Source organism: Camarhynchus parvulus, chromosome Z (assembly GCF_901933205.1).
Source record: "Camarhynchus parvulus chromosome Z, STF_HiC, whole genome shotgun sequence".
Lineage (NCBI taxonomy): Eukaryota > Metazoa > Chordata > Aves > Passeriformes > Thraupidae > Camarhynchus > Camarhynchus parvulus.
In genome coordinates, this window is record NC_044601.1 from 14,001,139 (window position 1) to 14,015,664 (window position 14,526).

A 14,526-nucleotide genomic window follows, 5' to 3' on the forward strand; every position below is an offset into this window, starting at 1 on the left:
AAGTGCAGTCTCGCTTTCAGTTCTAAAGGCTGCAAAATGAGTCTGAGGGAGAGGGAGAAGTGAAAAAATATGTAACACATGCATGATTTGTTACATTCCTATATATGATATTTCGAATTGCACTGCATTCTAGGACATCATTGGATTGTTGTTTTTTTTTTTTTTAATTATAGCTTTTCAATTTAAAAGCTACAGGGCACTGTACGTTCTTGTAAAGCACTTTTGAGAAGATTCAAAGCTTCAGAACTTTGTAAAAACTGATCTGCATTTCAAAGTAGTAGTGGCTGGTTTGGGTGAGATCACACAGAACTATTAACTAATAACTTTAATGAGCTTTCATAATTGCATAGCTGAACTTTGAATAGGGTCCTCTTTTAAAATAGAGTATCAGCCAACAGTAACTTGACTCTTGACTTTGGACTTAAAGAACAGAGCCAGAGAAAGACAAAAAAGAAGATAATTAGTTTATTTTTATTTTTTTAATAAAAAACTCCTTCATATATTTCATTTCCCAGAGTCTATCAAAGCATGACAAATACCCCAGAAAGTCCGGAAAACAATTTTATACTTTGTCATTCACATTCAAACACAGAAAAACTCTTAGTTCATAATCATTTATGTTTTTTGAATTTTCATCAAACAAGCTATAATTTTAGAGGACTACTGTGCAGTGCAAGGCACGGTACAATCATAGATCAGTAAGACTATACTTCTAGCTTATATTTATCTGTGTATATGTGTGTGTGTGTGTGTGTGTGTGTGTGTGTGTGTGTGTGTGTGTGTGCGTGTGCGCGTACGTACTTGCATGTATACACCTTACCATCTTGTATGTATCACAAGGAAGAGAGGGAAGCAAAAAACAACAATGCTGCAGATGTTTAGAGGGAATACCTACACTGGCAAAGATAAAGTATGTAGTGCTGGTGGTTTAAGCAGGAAAGAAAGTCATCATGTTGAATGCTGACACTAACAATTCAGCCCTGTGCCAGTGAAGTTCCAAATAATTAACATCCCACAAGTCTAAAGACGTGCAGAAAATAATTTTTCACTTCAAGAGATCATCTTGCATTGAAGAATATCTTTTAATGGCATAATTTCTTTCTTTTAAAGTAGCATTTTTGATTAATGGATGTATACTAATAAATAATTGTGATCACACTGACATGGAAGGTACTTTACAGATGAAACTGTATCCTTTCAAAATGTTCATAGACTGGAGGCACAAGGTCGGCCTAGCTAGTGGTGTTACTGGACATGTCCTGAAAATACAACTTTATATTCACTTAATTCAAATGGGGGCCATATGCAATAGATCATCAAATTCACCCTAGGCTTCTCCCAGAATTTACCTTGTCCCACATGTTTTACTTGCTAGACCTTTTAACCCTAGCTGGAGATAAGGTTACATTTTTTGCATAATGAAGATGAAGTCATTTTTCAGTAAAGCAGTTCAAAGTGAAGGATATAGTCACAGATTTGGTTAGCAGAAAGAATCATCTGGCTCAATGTAAATTGTACTAATAGTAAATTTAATTTATACTTTCTTCTAACCTGTACTTATTGATCCACCTAATCTTTGTTTTTCTGACTTGATATTTAATATAATTTCTTATTTGTCCTTATTGAAATGTATCCACTCCAGATTATATCTCAGTCCTGAATCTTGCTTCCTTTCAAGTGCATACACACACATGCATCCGCCCTGACAGATAAATATGTATCTATCTCATTATCTTTCCACATACCTTTGCAGAACACTGCTGTTAATTTTTGAATTGCTTTTTCTATATTCCAGCCACAGTCAAAAAAGTCTTTTATCATCTTTTATACTGTCTACCTTCTACTTTGTACTCCTCAGAAGTTTTAGCCACCAGGTGGATTGGACAGCTGCAAAAAGTGTTTCATATTTTCACTATCTAAACCAAACACTCCAGGATGCTCATCTTCCACTGAACCTGTTTACTTTGTGCTTCATACATTATTAGATGGACACGGTAGGAAATGAAATCCCTGTGTGGTAGAAGTATCACTATGACAGCACTAACCTCACAGACTGAGCTCTGAAAGTAATCATCAGAGCACCCAGAAGCCTCTCTGATCTAAATTCATTGAAAGCACCTAACTCAGAATCCCTATTGGTTTCCAGTTTTAAGTTAGTGCCTAATGAAGTGAAGTTTATCTCTGAAAACCTTTGTCACAGCTGGAGATAACTAGCAATAGTTACTTGCAAGACTACAATTTAAGGGGGAAACTGAATCTCAGTAGGCTGTCCTTCTAGAACAAAGTGGAAATGTGCTTTTATCGGTAATATAATACAGAGTAATTTTCATCCAGTCTCCAGTCTATATGTCAAAACCAGCATGCAGTGTGCCTCACATTAATGGTCTCTGCATAGAAGTGTAAAAATGGAAATACAAAGCCATATCAGTCAAGAGTGAAATTCTTCCACAGAGTTGTGAGAGGAGTAATATGTGCATCATTCATGTCTGGTCAGTCAAAAAACACAATTTATACAAAGTTCCAAGATAAATGCTTTTTGACTCAGTTTAGTTTTTAACAGTCAGAGCAAAACAGCTGTTTATTTCTAAGTCAAGTTACAACAGTGCAAATGTGTATAATCCAAACCTCAGAGTTCCTGTTTAGAAATTTTTGAAATACAATAAGATCAATAGATCCAAATATCTGCTCTTTTTCTTGCATCTTGAATCTCCACTGTTCTGATCTTCCACAGTCTGAGAGTGCAACTCTCCTCCATCAGGAAGGATGATTTGGTGAGTTATCACGTTCCAAGTTGTGTACCAGCGGAGTGCAGTGTTGCTGTAGCAGAGTTACTGGTGGGACTTTCTTTTTCATCGGTCTGTGATTTACACAGGACTATTTTGATGTGCTTCAAAGAGCTTATTTGCTCAAATAGCTGTCTGATTACCTCATCAATTTAGTTATACCATATTTGTTTAAATGTATGTATCCTCTATATATGGTAGGATTTCTTTTATGTTACAATCTATGTGACAGCACATAGACAAAAAAAAATTGACTCAAATGCAATTTAAAAATTTCTTATACAGTAGCCAGATGATCCTCAAAGCCCAAAGAGGCAGATAAGTTGTGGATTCTTGGCTATTGGGTAATTTTGTCGTTGTACCTTGGAGCAGATGGGCCATAGTCATCTGTGCAGATCCAAGAAGTAGTTACTGGTGGGAGTTATTTAAATATTTTACAACTACAATTAAAATTAAGCCCAAATTAAACAATGCAGAAAAGGCATCAAAAGCCTGAGGCCCATTATAAGGCTTATTAGTATTATGAAGCCTGTATCCCAGCACTATACCTTAGCCTCATCAAATTGGCTGTACCATAGGAGTGAAAGCACTTCCATGGTCCTTGCTTGCAGTTTGCTTTACTCTGAACATCTCAAACACACCTTCCTTTGATGAACACTTATATCCTTTTCTTCTTCTTCTTTTGAAACGGGTTATTATTTGTCTTCATTTAGTAGCTTCTAAGTAGACTTAGAAAAAGTCTCCTGCCTTTGGTGACTAAACCTGAAAAGTGCATTGCTTGGACAAGGGTAGCTTGGTGCTTCTTTGGACACTGCGCTGCTTAAATACAGACAGCTCATCTTACCTTCTTTTTGTCTTCCTAAAACTAGTTTATATGTCTTGGAAGCACAAAGATGTATTCTGCAAACCCTTCTTGGATCTTGGGTTCTAAACAGTCACACAAAATATCTTTGTGCAGTAAAAAGCAAAGAATCAACTTGACCTATTATAAATTCTAATCAGAGATGCACCAGTTGTTCCTTCCTCATCTGAGCCATTGTGTATGTGTATGCATGAACAAGCTTCATCTCTTTATAGCTGTAATATATGCAATAAATGATAAGAGGAATCTTTTCATTGTCAAGGACCTCCTTTCCTTGATTATAATACATCATTAACGTTTGACTTAAAACACTAATGGGAGGCAAAAGCTTAGTATCATATCACCTCACAGAAATCCAATGCTGTAAACTTATCGCAGATGCTATTAGTCCTTTTTGCATAGTGTATGGTATTTATCTCTGGGTTAATTACAGAACTGTCTTGAGGAAACCTACTGAGATTGAGAAAAGACTGAAAGGTCTTCTACTGTTTGTACTAGGAAAAGCTGTTTTGTGTTCATCAGCATCTGGAGGTAAATGCTGGATACACAAATCCTGCGACTAGCACTATGATATGGAAGCAAAATCTGCTTTATGTAGGTCATGCCACTCACAATAGGTTTTATTGATTTGCTCAATATGAAAACACATGCATTTACTTTGCAGTGGTACTGTTCTTTTTCTGCAGACTTAACTTCTCCCCTTTCCCATCCTCACCCCACAGGCCCGTGACGGAGGGTTAGCCCAGATCAGTGGAGTCATGCGTCACACAGCTCTATCATGCTGGCAGCTGTTCCTGGGTCTGGCTGTGCTGCTTGTCTTCACAAGCCCCACTGCGGGCTGCCCAGCCCGCTGTGAATGCTCAGCACAGAACAAGTCTGTCAGCTGTCACCGAAGACGTCTGATGTCCATCCCAGAAGGCATCCCCATTGAGACCAAAATCTTGGACCTCAGCAAGAACCGACTGAAAAGCGTTAACCCTGAGGAATTCACATCATACCCGTTGCTGGAGGAGATTGACCTCAGCGACAATATTGTCTCCAATGTTGAGCCTGGAGCTTTTAACAATCTCTTCAACTTGCGCTCCTTGAGGCTGAAAGGAAACCGTCTGAAGCTGGTTCCCCTTGGGGTGTTCACTGGGTTGTCAAACTTAACAAAGCTTGATATAAGTGAAAACAAGATTGTCATTTTGCTGGACTACATGTTTCAAGATCTACATAACCTAAAATCCCTGGAGGTTGGGGACAATGATTTGGTGTATATATCACACAGGGCCTTCAGTGGGCTGCTTAGCCTGGAGCAGCTCACCCTGGAGAGATGCAACCTCACAGCCGTACCAACAGAAGCTCTTTCTCACCTCCACAACCTCATCAGCCTGCATTTGAAACAGCTCAACATTAATGCTTTGCCAGCGTACGCCTTTAAAAGACTGTTTCGCCTGAAGGACCTGCAGATAGAGGCCTGGCCCCTCCTGGACATGCTGCCTGCCAACAGTCTGTACGGTCTCAACCTGACTTCTCTATCCATCACAAACACCAACCTGTCTGCAGTACCTTACTCTGCTTTTAAACATCTGGTTTACCTGACACATCTCAACCTCTCTTACAACCCCATCAGCACCATCGAGGCAGGCATGCTGTCGGATTTAGTGCGCCTGCAGGAGCTCCACATGGTGGGGGCACAGCTGCGAACCATTGAACCACATGCTTTCCAAGGGCTCAGATTCTTACGTGTGCTTAACGTGTCCCAAAACCTGTTAGAAACCCTAGAAGAGAATGTATTCCATTCCTCCAAAAGCCTGGAGGTCCTCTGCATTAACAACAACCCTCTGGCCTGTGACTGTCGTCTTCTTTGGATTTTGCAGCGGCAGCCCACCTTGCAGTTTGGTGGCGAGCCACCAATGTGTGCTGGCCCAGACAGTGTCAGAGAGAGGTCATTCAGAGACTTCCACAGCACAGCTCTCTCCTTTTATTTCACCTGTAAGAAGCCCAAGATACAAGACAAGAAGTTGCAGTACCTGGTAGTGGAGGAAGGACAGACCGTGCAGCTGATGTGCAATGCTGATGGGGACCCACAGCCTACCATCTCCTGGGTTACTCCACGCAGGAGGCTGATCACAACTAAATCAAATGGTAGAGCCACTGTGCTGGGAGATGGCACTCTGGAGATCCGATTTGCCCAAGACCAGGACACTGGGATCTATGTCTGTATTGCAAGTAACGCAGCTGGGAATGACACCTACTCGGCCTCCCTGACAGTAAAGGGGTTTACTTCAGACCGTTTCCTTTATGCCAACAGGACCCCTATGTATATGACGGACTCCAACGACACAAGTTCTAACGGAACTAATGCAAACAGCTACTCTCTGGACCTTAAGACAATATTGGTGTCCACAGCTATGGGCTGTTTCACATTCCTTGGAGTGGTTTTATTTTGTTTCCTTCTTCTTTTTGTGTGGAGCCGAGGGAAAGGCAAACACAAAACCAGCATTGACCTTGAATATGTCCCTCGCAAAAACAATGGTGCTGTGGTTGAAGGGGAGGTTTCTGGACCACGAAGGTTCAATATGAAAATGATTTGATGGTATTCTGCTAGCAGTGCTTTTTCTGTGGCATTAAAACCAATTAAAACAGCCTGGCATGTGGAATTGCTAGGCAGAAGCAGCTTAATGCAGCTGTCAGTGTATCAAAAGGTTATATGAAAATGGAAAGACTATTTGTGGTTATACAACAGAGCCTCCAGACCTTGAGGCAGATGTGTCAGGGCCTTTCATAGAACTGGGAAATTGTACTAACTGTTTGCATTGCAAATATTGGCATTCTGGGGATATCAGCAATGAACCACTGGCTCATGCTCATGGACAATTGTTCAACATTTTCTACTGCTACAAAAGGAAAAGAAAAAAACCTACAGTGTAGGATTTACATACTTAAAGAAAAAGACACATTTGTCTAAACCACACTCTACAATGAAATTTGTATCCATATATCTCATTTGGTAAAACTTTGCATCCTCCCTTCTAGTTGGTTCAACACAAAAAAAAAAAAAATTGGTAGCTTTTTTTTTAAATCTACATCTATACTGTGTACATTTTGAAGCAATACAAATGAGAGGTTGTAATTTTAGATATCCACCAATACTGACCCAAGTGTGATGTCACCCATCTTTTAACTACCATAAAAACCCAAATTAGATCCTTGTAGTTACTAATTAGAAATAATATAAAGATATTTTTCTCCTCATGTAGAAGGCCAGAGCTGAATAGTTGAGAGCAAAACCGCTCAACTCTGTTGATCTACTCTTCATATAAATATAAGGCATGTGCCTAGTTTTGATACAGAATGGAATATTTTTTATATCTGTGATATCACACTGGACCAGTTTACTGTAATACAGCCCTGGCTCTCACACAGGGAAGGCAACCCACTAGTCAATGCTGGCATGGAGGAGTTGAGTTCTACCTTGAAGAGAGAGAATCAGTTTTGTTAGCCCTGATATTAATTTCAAAGCTACTGTTAAAATGTTAATGTGTACTGGGCCAAATAAAGAGCATAATACATTCTGCAGACTCCTTGGGAAATATGGTCATCTTACTCTTTTTACAAGTGAATTGAAACATATAAACACTGCTACTAGGAATGAACTCTTCTCCAATGCCAAGTAAACTACAGTTGTTCATGCATAATATGGGGATTTATAATACTAAAATAGTGTTTAAAACATGATAGCCTCAAAAAGGCTGACATACTGCCAGATATAATGAACCTCTAGCCACTGTCATTCTCATCTTGTATATTTGTAGATAACACAAAGCTAATTTCCAAGAACTGATTCCTTAGCTATTCTTGATGCCATTTTAATAACAATGTGGTTATGTTTCTTTCAGGGGCAGTATCTTAGAGCAAGAGGGGCAAGTTTTTCCAGATTTTAGGAATCTTTTTAAATGTAAAGAAGACAGAAGTGGAACATTAGTTCAGTACAAGTAACCTTTTGTTTGTTTTATGTTTCCAAAGAAATCTTCAAAAGACAGAGAAGTGAAATTTTATTCTTTATCATAAATACCATGATTTTATTTTTAAATCCTCAGCAATTGCAAGATGCAAAGTTGTTCAGCCACCTCTCAAGTTTTCCACCAGTTATGAGCCATAGGTTTGTCATACATGGTTGATAGCAAATACCATTTTTAAATGATTGGCATAATCTGGAGAAAAGATGACAATTAGTATATCTATGTTTAGCCAAGACAAATATGAAATATTATAAGACAGAACCTTCAGATTAATGTGATTTAAGAGCCTGTGTTCAATCTTAGTACTAGATTTCGGCATTTTGAAACCAAAGTCAGGCTGGCATATGATAGGATGCAAGTGCTTCTAAAATTAGTATCCACATTCTTTGCAGAGACTTTAAAAGCAGGATAAAAAGTCTCCCACTTCTATCAAGGGAAATGTGCCGAAAGTTGTAAAATCCAGCTGCGCTCCCCAGAAGTACCCATGACTTAGCTGAAGGACCCAAGCTAGGCAGTTTTGAGAATCTCTTTTTTTAGTGGTTGATCATTGGTTGCATCGTTGTTTCATTTTAGATTGTCAAACTGAGGAGGTTGCAAGGGTTCATAGAATTTTTTTCACTTAACTTGGCTTTAAGTTTAGAGTTGGGTTTTCTTGCTTCCTTTTGTTTTATGCTCTGAACTAGATAGTTGGAGATTTATGGACATGCTGGATAAGAATACTCTTTGTTCTATGACATTTGTAGAACATCAATATAATGGAACAACCCCTGACTAAATTCTAACACCAAGGAAATTATTTTTGTTGACGTAATAACCACTGCACTGAAGTCCAAAACTCTACTGTACCTTAATGCGGGCAGTTAAAGAAACAAATGGGGATAAAACAAAATGTTTCTGAACTGTCCCTTGAAGACATTTGCATGTGCCTTTCCCTTGTAATTGTCATTTTCTTCAACTAGTTATCTATTGCCCCTGCAGTCATTTCATGTTAAATGTTAAAATCAGTGTTAGAAGCAAAAATTCACCTAAGTTCTAGACATTTTCAGCTGATTTCTTCATATTAAATTACACAATAAAAAAATAATCTCCAAAAACACCACCCTAGAAAACATGTAGTTTTAGGATTAATTATGAGTTGCTGTATTCCCCTATTCCCTCGGAATGACTCTAAGAAGTGATTGCCGTTAGTGCACTGCAAGGATTTGTGAGCAGAAATGTGCTTAGTTATCTATGTGAATGTGTGCTGGTGATGGAAATCACCGCTTGCTGTTGCTGAGCACCACCTTGCAGAGCTGTCAGCATTCTGTGTGTTGCCTTGAGTTCAGTCAGTATTCAGTTTTTCAGAATCAGTGTTTGTTCCCTGCCTCTAGCAATGTTCTACTTTTTGCAGCCTACTTATTTCAGCATGGACTTAACAAGGCATATGGCACCTCTTAACAGAAGTGAGGACAGCAAGACCCAGAGACGATTTTCTCTTGCTCCACATAGTCTCCTTCTTATGTATTTGTGGGACACATACTAACTGAGGCTCTTTTGGGTGAATAAGGAATACAGTGTCAAAGTCAGACCCAGACAAGCACCTTTTTGGCAATTATTTTAAGAACAATGGCTGAATGCTTACCCTGCCTCTTGAAGGAGTCAATTCTCTGCTAGAGATCAAGGAAGTGCACCACAATTTATTTTACTGCAGGGGAGAAAAAGGACTGGGCTGTGAGAAGGCATCTGACCCACATGGCTCCCCTATCACATATTCAGAAACAGGTTGGTAGTGCATACCTGAAAGAGGAATCAAAGATTTTAACCTACCTCTGACTTGCATACTGGCTGGTCGCCATGCTGACACTAGCCTGAATTTACCGGGTAGCCAGTGCAACAAAACTCTGAGGAGCAGCAATAGTTCTGCAGAAAAGGAGAAAACTGAAAATGTCCAAACCAGCAAAGGAACTTGAGAAAACAGGTACCAAATTATCCTTGTCAATAACTCCTGTGGGAGCAATGCCCAGCCTCTCTCAAATATGTTTTGAAGTCCACTTACACAGATCAGTATGAAGATAAGAACAGATGAATGTACAATTGTTTACAGAATCACAGTGAATCACAGGATCATTTAGGTTGGAAAAGACCTTCAAGATCATCAAGTCCGACCTTTGACTGATCACCACCCTGACAACTAGACCATAACACTACATGTCGCACCCAGTCATTTCATGAACAACCCCATGGATAGTGTCTCTACCACCTCCCTGGGCAGTCCATTTCGATGCTTAAACACCCTTTTAGTGAAGAAATTCTTCCTGATATCCAACTTGAATCTCTTCTGGTGCAGCTTGGGGCTATGTCTTCTCCTCCTGTCACTGGTTGCCTGGGAGAAGAGGCCGACCCTCACCTGGCTACAACCTCCTCCAAGGGAGTTGTAGGGAGTGATAAGTTTCCCCTGAGCCTCCTTTTCTCCAGACTGAACACCTTCAGTTTCCTCAGCTACTCCTCATAGGACTTACACTGTAAGTCTCTCCTAGCTCTGACTCTCCCCTAGCTCTGTTGACCTTCTCTGGACACATTCCGGCACCTCGATGTCCTTCTTGTAGTGAGTGGCACAGAACTGGACACAGGACTTGAGGTGACCTCGCCAGTGCCAAGTACAGGGGGACAATCATTGTCCTGCTCCTGCTGGCCACACTATCACTGATACAGACCAGGACACCACTGGCCTTCTTGGCCACCTGGGCACACACTGGCTCATGGTCAGCTGCTGTCAGCCAGCACTCCCTGGTCTTCTGCTGGGCCACCGTCCAGCCACTCCATCCTCAGCCTGTAGCGCTGCATGAGGTTGTTGTAACCCAAGGGCAGGATCCAGTGCTTGGCCATTTTGAACGTCATTTCATTGGCCTTGAACTATTAATCCAGCCCATCCAGATGCCTCTGCAGAACTGTCCTGCCCTCCAGCAGATCAGCACTCACATCTAACTTGGTGTCACCTGAAAACTTAACTGAGGGAGCACTCCAGATCATTGATAAAGATATTAAACCAGATTGGGCCCAATCCTGAGACTGGGAACACAACCAGTGACCAGAAACCAACAGGTTGTGGCAGCATTCACCTCTCTTTGGGCCTTAAGAACTTCAAACAGTTTTTAATCTAGCCCTTTTCCAAGCCAGTTAAACTTTCCTTGAGTTAAACAGAACATTAAAGCAATGTATACAGAAAGGAGTTTTTTGCTATGATTTGCAAAAAATCAGTTGCAAGCAGCACCCCACCTCAGCCTTATTTTTAAGTTTTGAGCTGGTTCTCTGTTTTTTGTCCCTTCTTCTTTCTTCTTAACTTTGCAACTTGCTTTGCAGAAAGGCTTTGTCCGTTAAAACATAATGTTAGATTCAGACTGGGAAGCTGCTTTTACCCTCTGTACTCACCTCATCATACATTCACACATGCTTCTAAGTGCCAGCACAGGCAATAGCTCCTGATACAACTGAACAGGAGACACCAAGGCCCCTAGAGAACTGCTGATGTCACTGGACATTTTTAAACTAAACTTCATTTCAGCTGGCTTCATTATCATACTGCCATTCAAGGTTTCCTTTATTTACTTGAATCTTTTTTTTCCTTATTTGCTTAATCTTGATTTTGCATCACCTATGACAACAACAATTATAACACCATGAAGAAAATTAAGAAATATTATACATTACATCCTCAGCACAACAAATTGTAATTTAGACAGATGAGACACCATAAGAAGTCAGCATTAATATTTAATAGAAAGTCATATCTAAACTTTGTAATAGAAGAAAAACCTGGCAAGGAGTTTACTGAGGTATGTAGGCCATGTTGCAACTGAATCACATCTAAGAGGTGAAACAGACTTTTATACACCATGCCTGGATATCTGTTTTTGACATTAGACTTTCCCAGAAAGACTCTCAGGATGTGTGAATGCCAGATATTAACCCATGAAAAGACAAAGCATTGGCTGGAAATCCAGGTGAGCAAGCAATTTCTGGCTACCCAAGGACAACAGCAGCTTCCAGCAAGGATAGACAAGAAACTATGATCGTGCAGTTATTTTGCCTTATTCACTACTGCATCCTGTGACAATACAGTCCATTAGCCACCAATAAAATGCACAATCCCTACTCATTTTTCTTCACAGGAGGCAACATTTGCATAATAAGCTACAGTCTGTTCCACCTCCACTTAAAGCTGTGAAACATCCAGCAAGAAGTGAGGAAGAGGAAGCCCCTTCTGATCAGTTTGCTAATAAGCTTTTACCATTGAATGGTCCTAGTCTGCCTGGGGCTATCATGATGACTGTTTGTCCATTCCCGTCCTCTGCTGACCATGTGGCTTGCCGTAGGGTAGCAGGGAAAATAACACACAGTCAAGTTGTCCCTCCTCACTGAACTGTCTGTGATGAGCAGCACAGCAATAGTGTCTTAGAAATCTCGATCTGCTGCAGATGATCCATGGTTTTCCCATAAAACCACATGTGAGAAAAAATTGGATACATGCTTTCTGATCTTCTTTCAGTATCCTGTATGATTGACTGCTCTTTGTGCTAGAAAGAACCAGGAAAGAAGAACTAAAAGCTCTCATCCAGTAATTTAAAACTCAGTTGTGTCTGAAGGAGTTAACATCTTTAGAAAAGTCAAAGGACCTGATTGCTGGAGAATGTTTCAAGAAATGAATGAGATTTTTCAAGTTAGCCAAGCAATTTGGATGCCCTGTTCTTATTATCTGTAATAAGAATTAAAATCTCAATTTTCCTTGGTAGCTTAGAAGAATCACAGTTAGTTCAGAGACACATGCTCCTTTTGTCTGTCTCCTAGCTCTGCTCAATTCCCTTTTTGATTTCAAATGACTGTGATGCCAAAGGAAGATCTATGGATTAAGTTAAGTTTCATTGAATGTTCACATGGCTTTTGGAATCTAAATCTTAAAGCAGGATCCTAAACCTTCTTCAAGCCAAAAATAAAAGTAAAAAAGAAAGAAAAAGCTTGAGTAAACCTCCTCCTGCAAATTAAATAAATCAAATTTTGTGAGAATCCTGCTACTAAGATAACTACATGTGAAAAGCCATCCACAGGAATTTTTGGGGTTTGGGGGATTTTTGTTTTGTTTTGCTCTGCTTTGTTTTACCTTTTTCACTAGAAGCAGGTGGTTGGGTATAAGACCAGCTGGAAATAAAAAATCTGTATTTATAGCATCAGCAGAATGAGGAAAGAGATGGCATAGTCAATAAAATGCTCTATGTTATTTCAGCTTAAATTGAAAGATGTTTTCATATTAAAATAGGTTATAGATACATACAAAAGGACAGACTTTTGCCTCATAATTTGATTTTCTGTATTTATTCAACTGTACCAAAATTGTCATGAAGTAGAACTGCTGCAGTAAGAGACTGAAAACAGATTTTCTACTGTAGTTAGACAATATAAATCAGGAGAAATCCTCTTGACACCATTCTGTTGGTCCTGGTTACACTAGAAATTTGATAAATCAATCTATGTTTTTTGCTTTCTACTAAGCAGGCTGTAGTGGACAATAAGCAGAACTTATATTTTAATTATTTCTCATCTTGTGGCATCTTGTGCCTTTTATTCTGGATTGCTTTAATATTTACACTGCTAGCACAGCTGCAGAACATGAATATATACATTCTGGGAAGAAATGGATAAAAGGAAAATGGAAATCTCTGACCTTGAAGAAGTCTGCCTATTTCTACTCATGGCATTTGCAAGTCAGAAACATCACCTGCTCACACTTAAAGCCAAGAACAATGGCTTTATAGCATTGTGCATAGGCAGCTGCACAAGCATCTCTGAAGATGGTGGTCAACTTGTACACATATTAGTAATTTTGGTCTTTCAGAAAACAAAATATTATTGCTTCTTAAAGAATTCATTTATGTCATTTTGATACTAAAAGCAAACACTTTGGCTTCATTACACTGGGCACTGTATAAGTAGGAAGTAAATTATAACACTGATCTGTTGAGCTTACAGCCATATAGTAGGAAGTTGGCTTTTGAGCAAGTACACATGATAACAAGTCTCTCATTGTTTGTTGAGGGAATGCCATAGTGCAGATATATTAAAATATCATCACACTGAAATCTGTTTGCAAGCACATGTAGTTCATATGTACATGTTTGTGTGTGAAAAAAATAGTTATATTTGTTTTGTTCCTTTCTTATTTCAAGTATTAAATGTATATTGTTTTTAAAAAGTGACAAGTTTAACATGAAAAATTGTGCTGTAATTTATTTTGATATATATGATCATGAGTATGGATGGGAAATGAAACAGCCTTGCTGTCATGATCCATGAAGCACATGACAATTCAGGTTTGTCCGTAAGTTTGCTTCATGTTTGAGCAAAATATGCAAATATAATGGAAAAAAAAACATAAAAACAAAAAAAACCAAAAAAAAAAAGAGCTTTGTTGTCGAGACAGTTGTCCTGAATGTCATTTTAAAAGTTACTTTAGGGTTTATGTCATGATGTGTGTCATACTTATCCACAATGAAACCCAAATAAATAATTCCATGGAGTGGCAAAATTTACTTGCAAAAGTGAAGAAAATTTACATTGTTTCCCCTGTATAGCTGATCACTTTTTTCCCCAAGGTGTAGTGTAGAAAACTAAGATGAGAAAAATACAGTTTCCTTACAGACGTCCTTATGCCAGGTCTTCACACAAGCTAATTTTCAGGCCCGCTCCTCTTGAACTGAGAATCTGAATGAACACAGTGAGAAAATGAAGACTCTGGCAGGTATTTTTCAGCTACTCTCTCCTCCTTCATTGCATGAAGCCCTCAAACACAGAGAAAAACTTAGGTCTCATTCAGATGTGTACTGGGATTTATTATCCGTTCAAA

General features: G+C 39.2%; 1 protein-coding gene across 5 annotated transcripts in view; it reads left to right on the forward strand.

The window, feature by feature from the left end:
* The window catches only part of LINGO2 (leucine rich repeat and Ig domain containing 2), a 489,656-nt gene extending 475,448 nt beyond the window's left edge, over positions 1-14,208 (forward strand). For all 5 annotated transcript variants that reach the window (XM_030968283.1, XM_030968284.1, XM_030968285.1 and 2 more), the window contains one exon: positions 4,368-14,208. In XM_030968283.1, coding sequence (XP_030824143.1) covers positions 4,404-6,224 — 1,821 coding nt within the window. In that variant the 5' untranslated portion in view covers positions 4,368-4,403 and the 3' untranslated portion in view covers positions 6,225-14,208. The remainder of the gene's footprint in view (positions 1-4,367) is intronic.
* Positions 14,209-14,526: the final 318 nt, after the last annotated feature.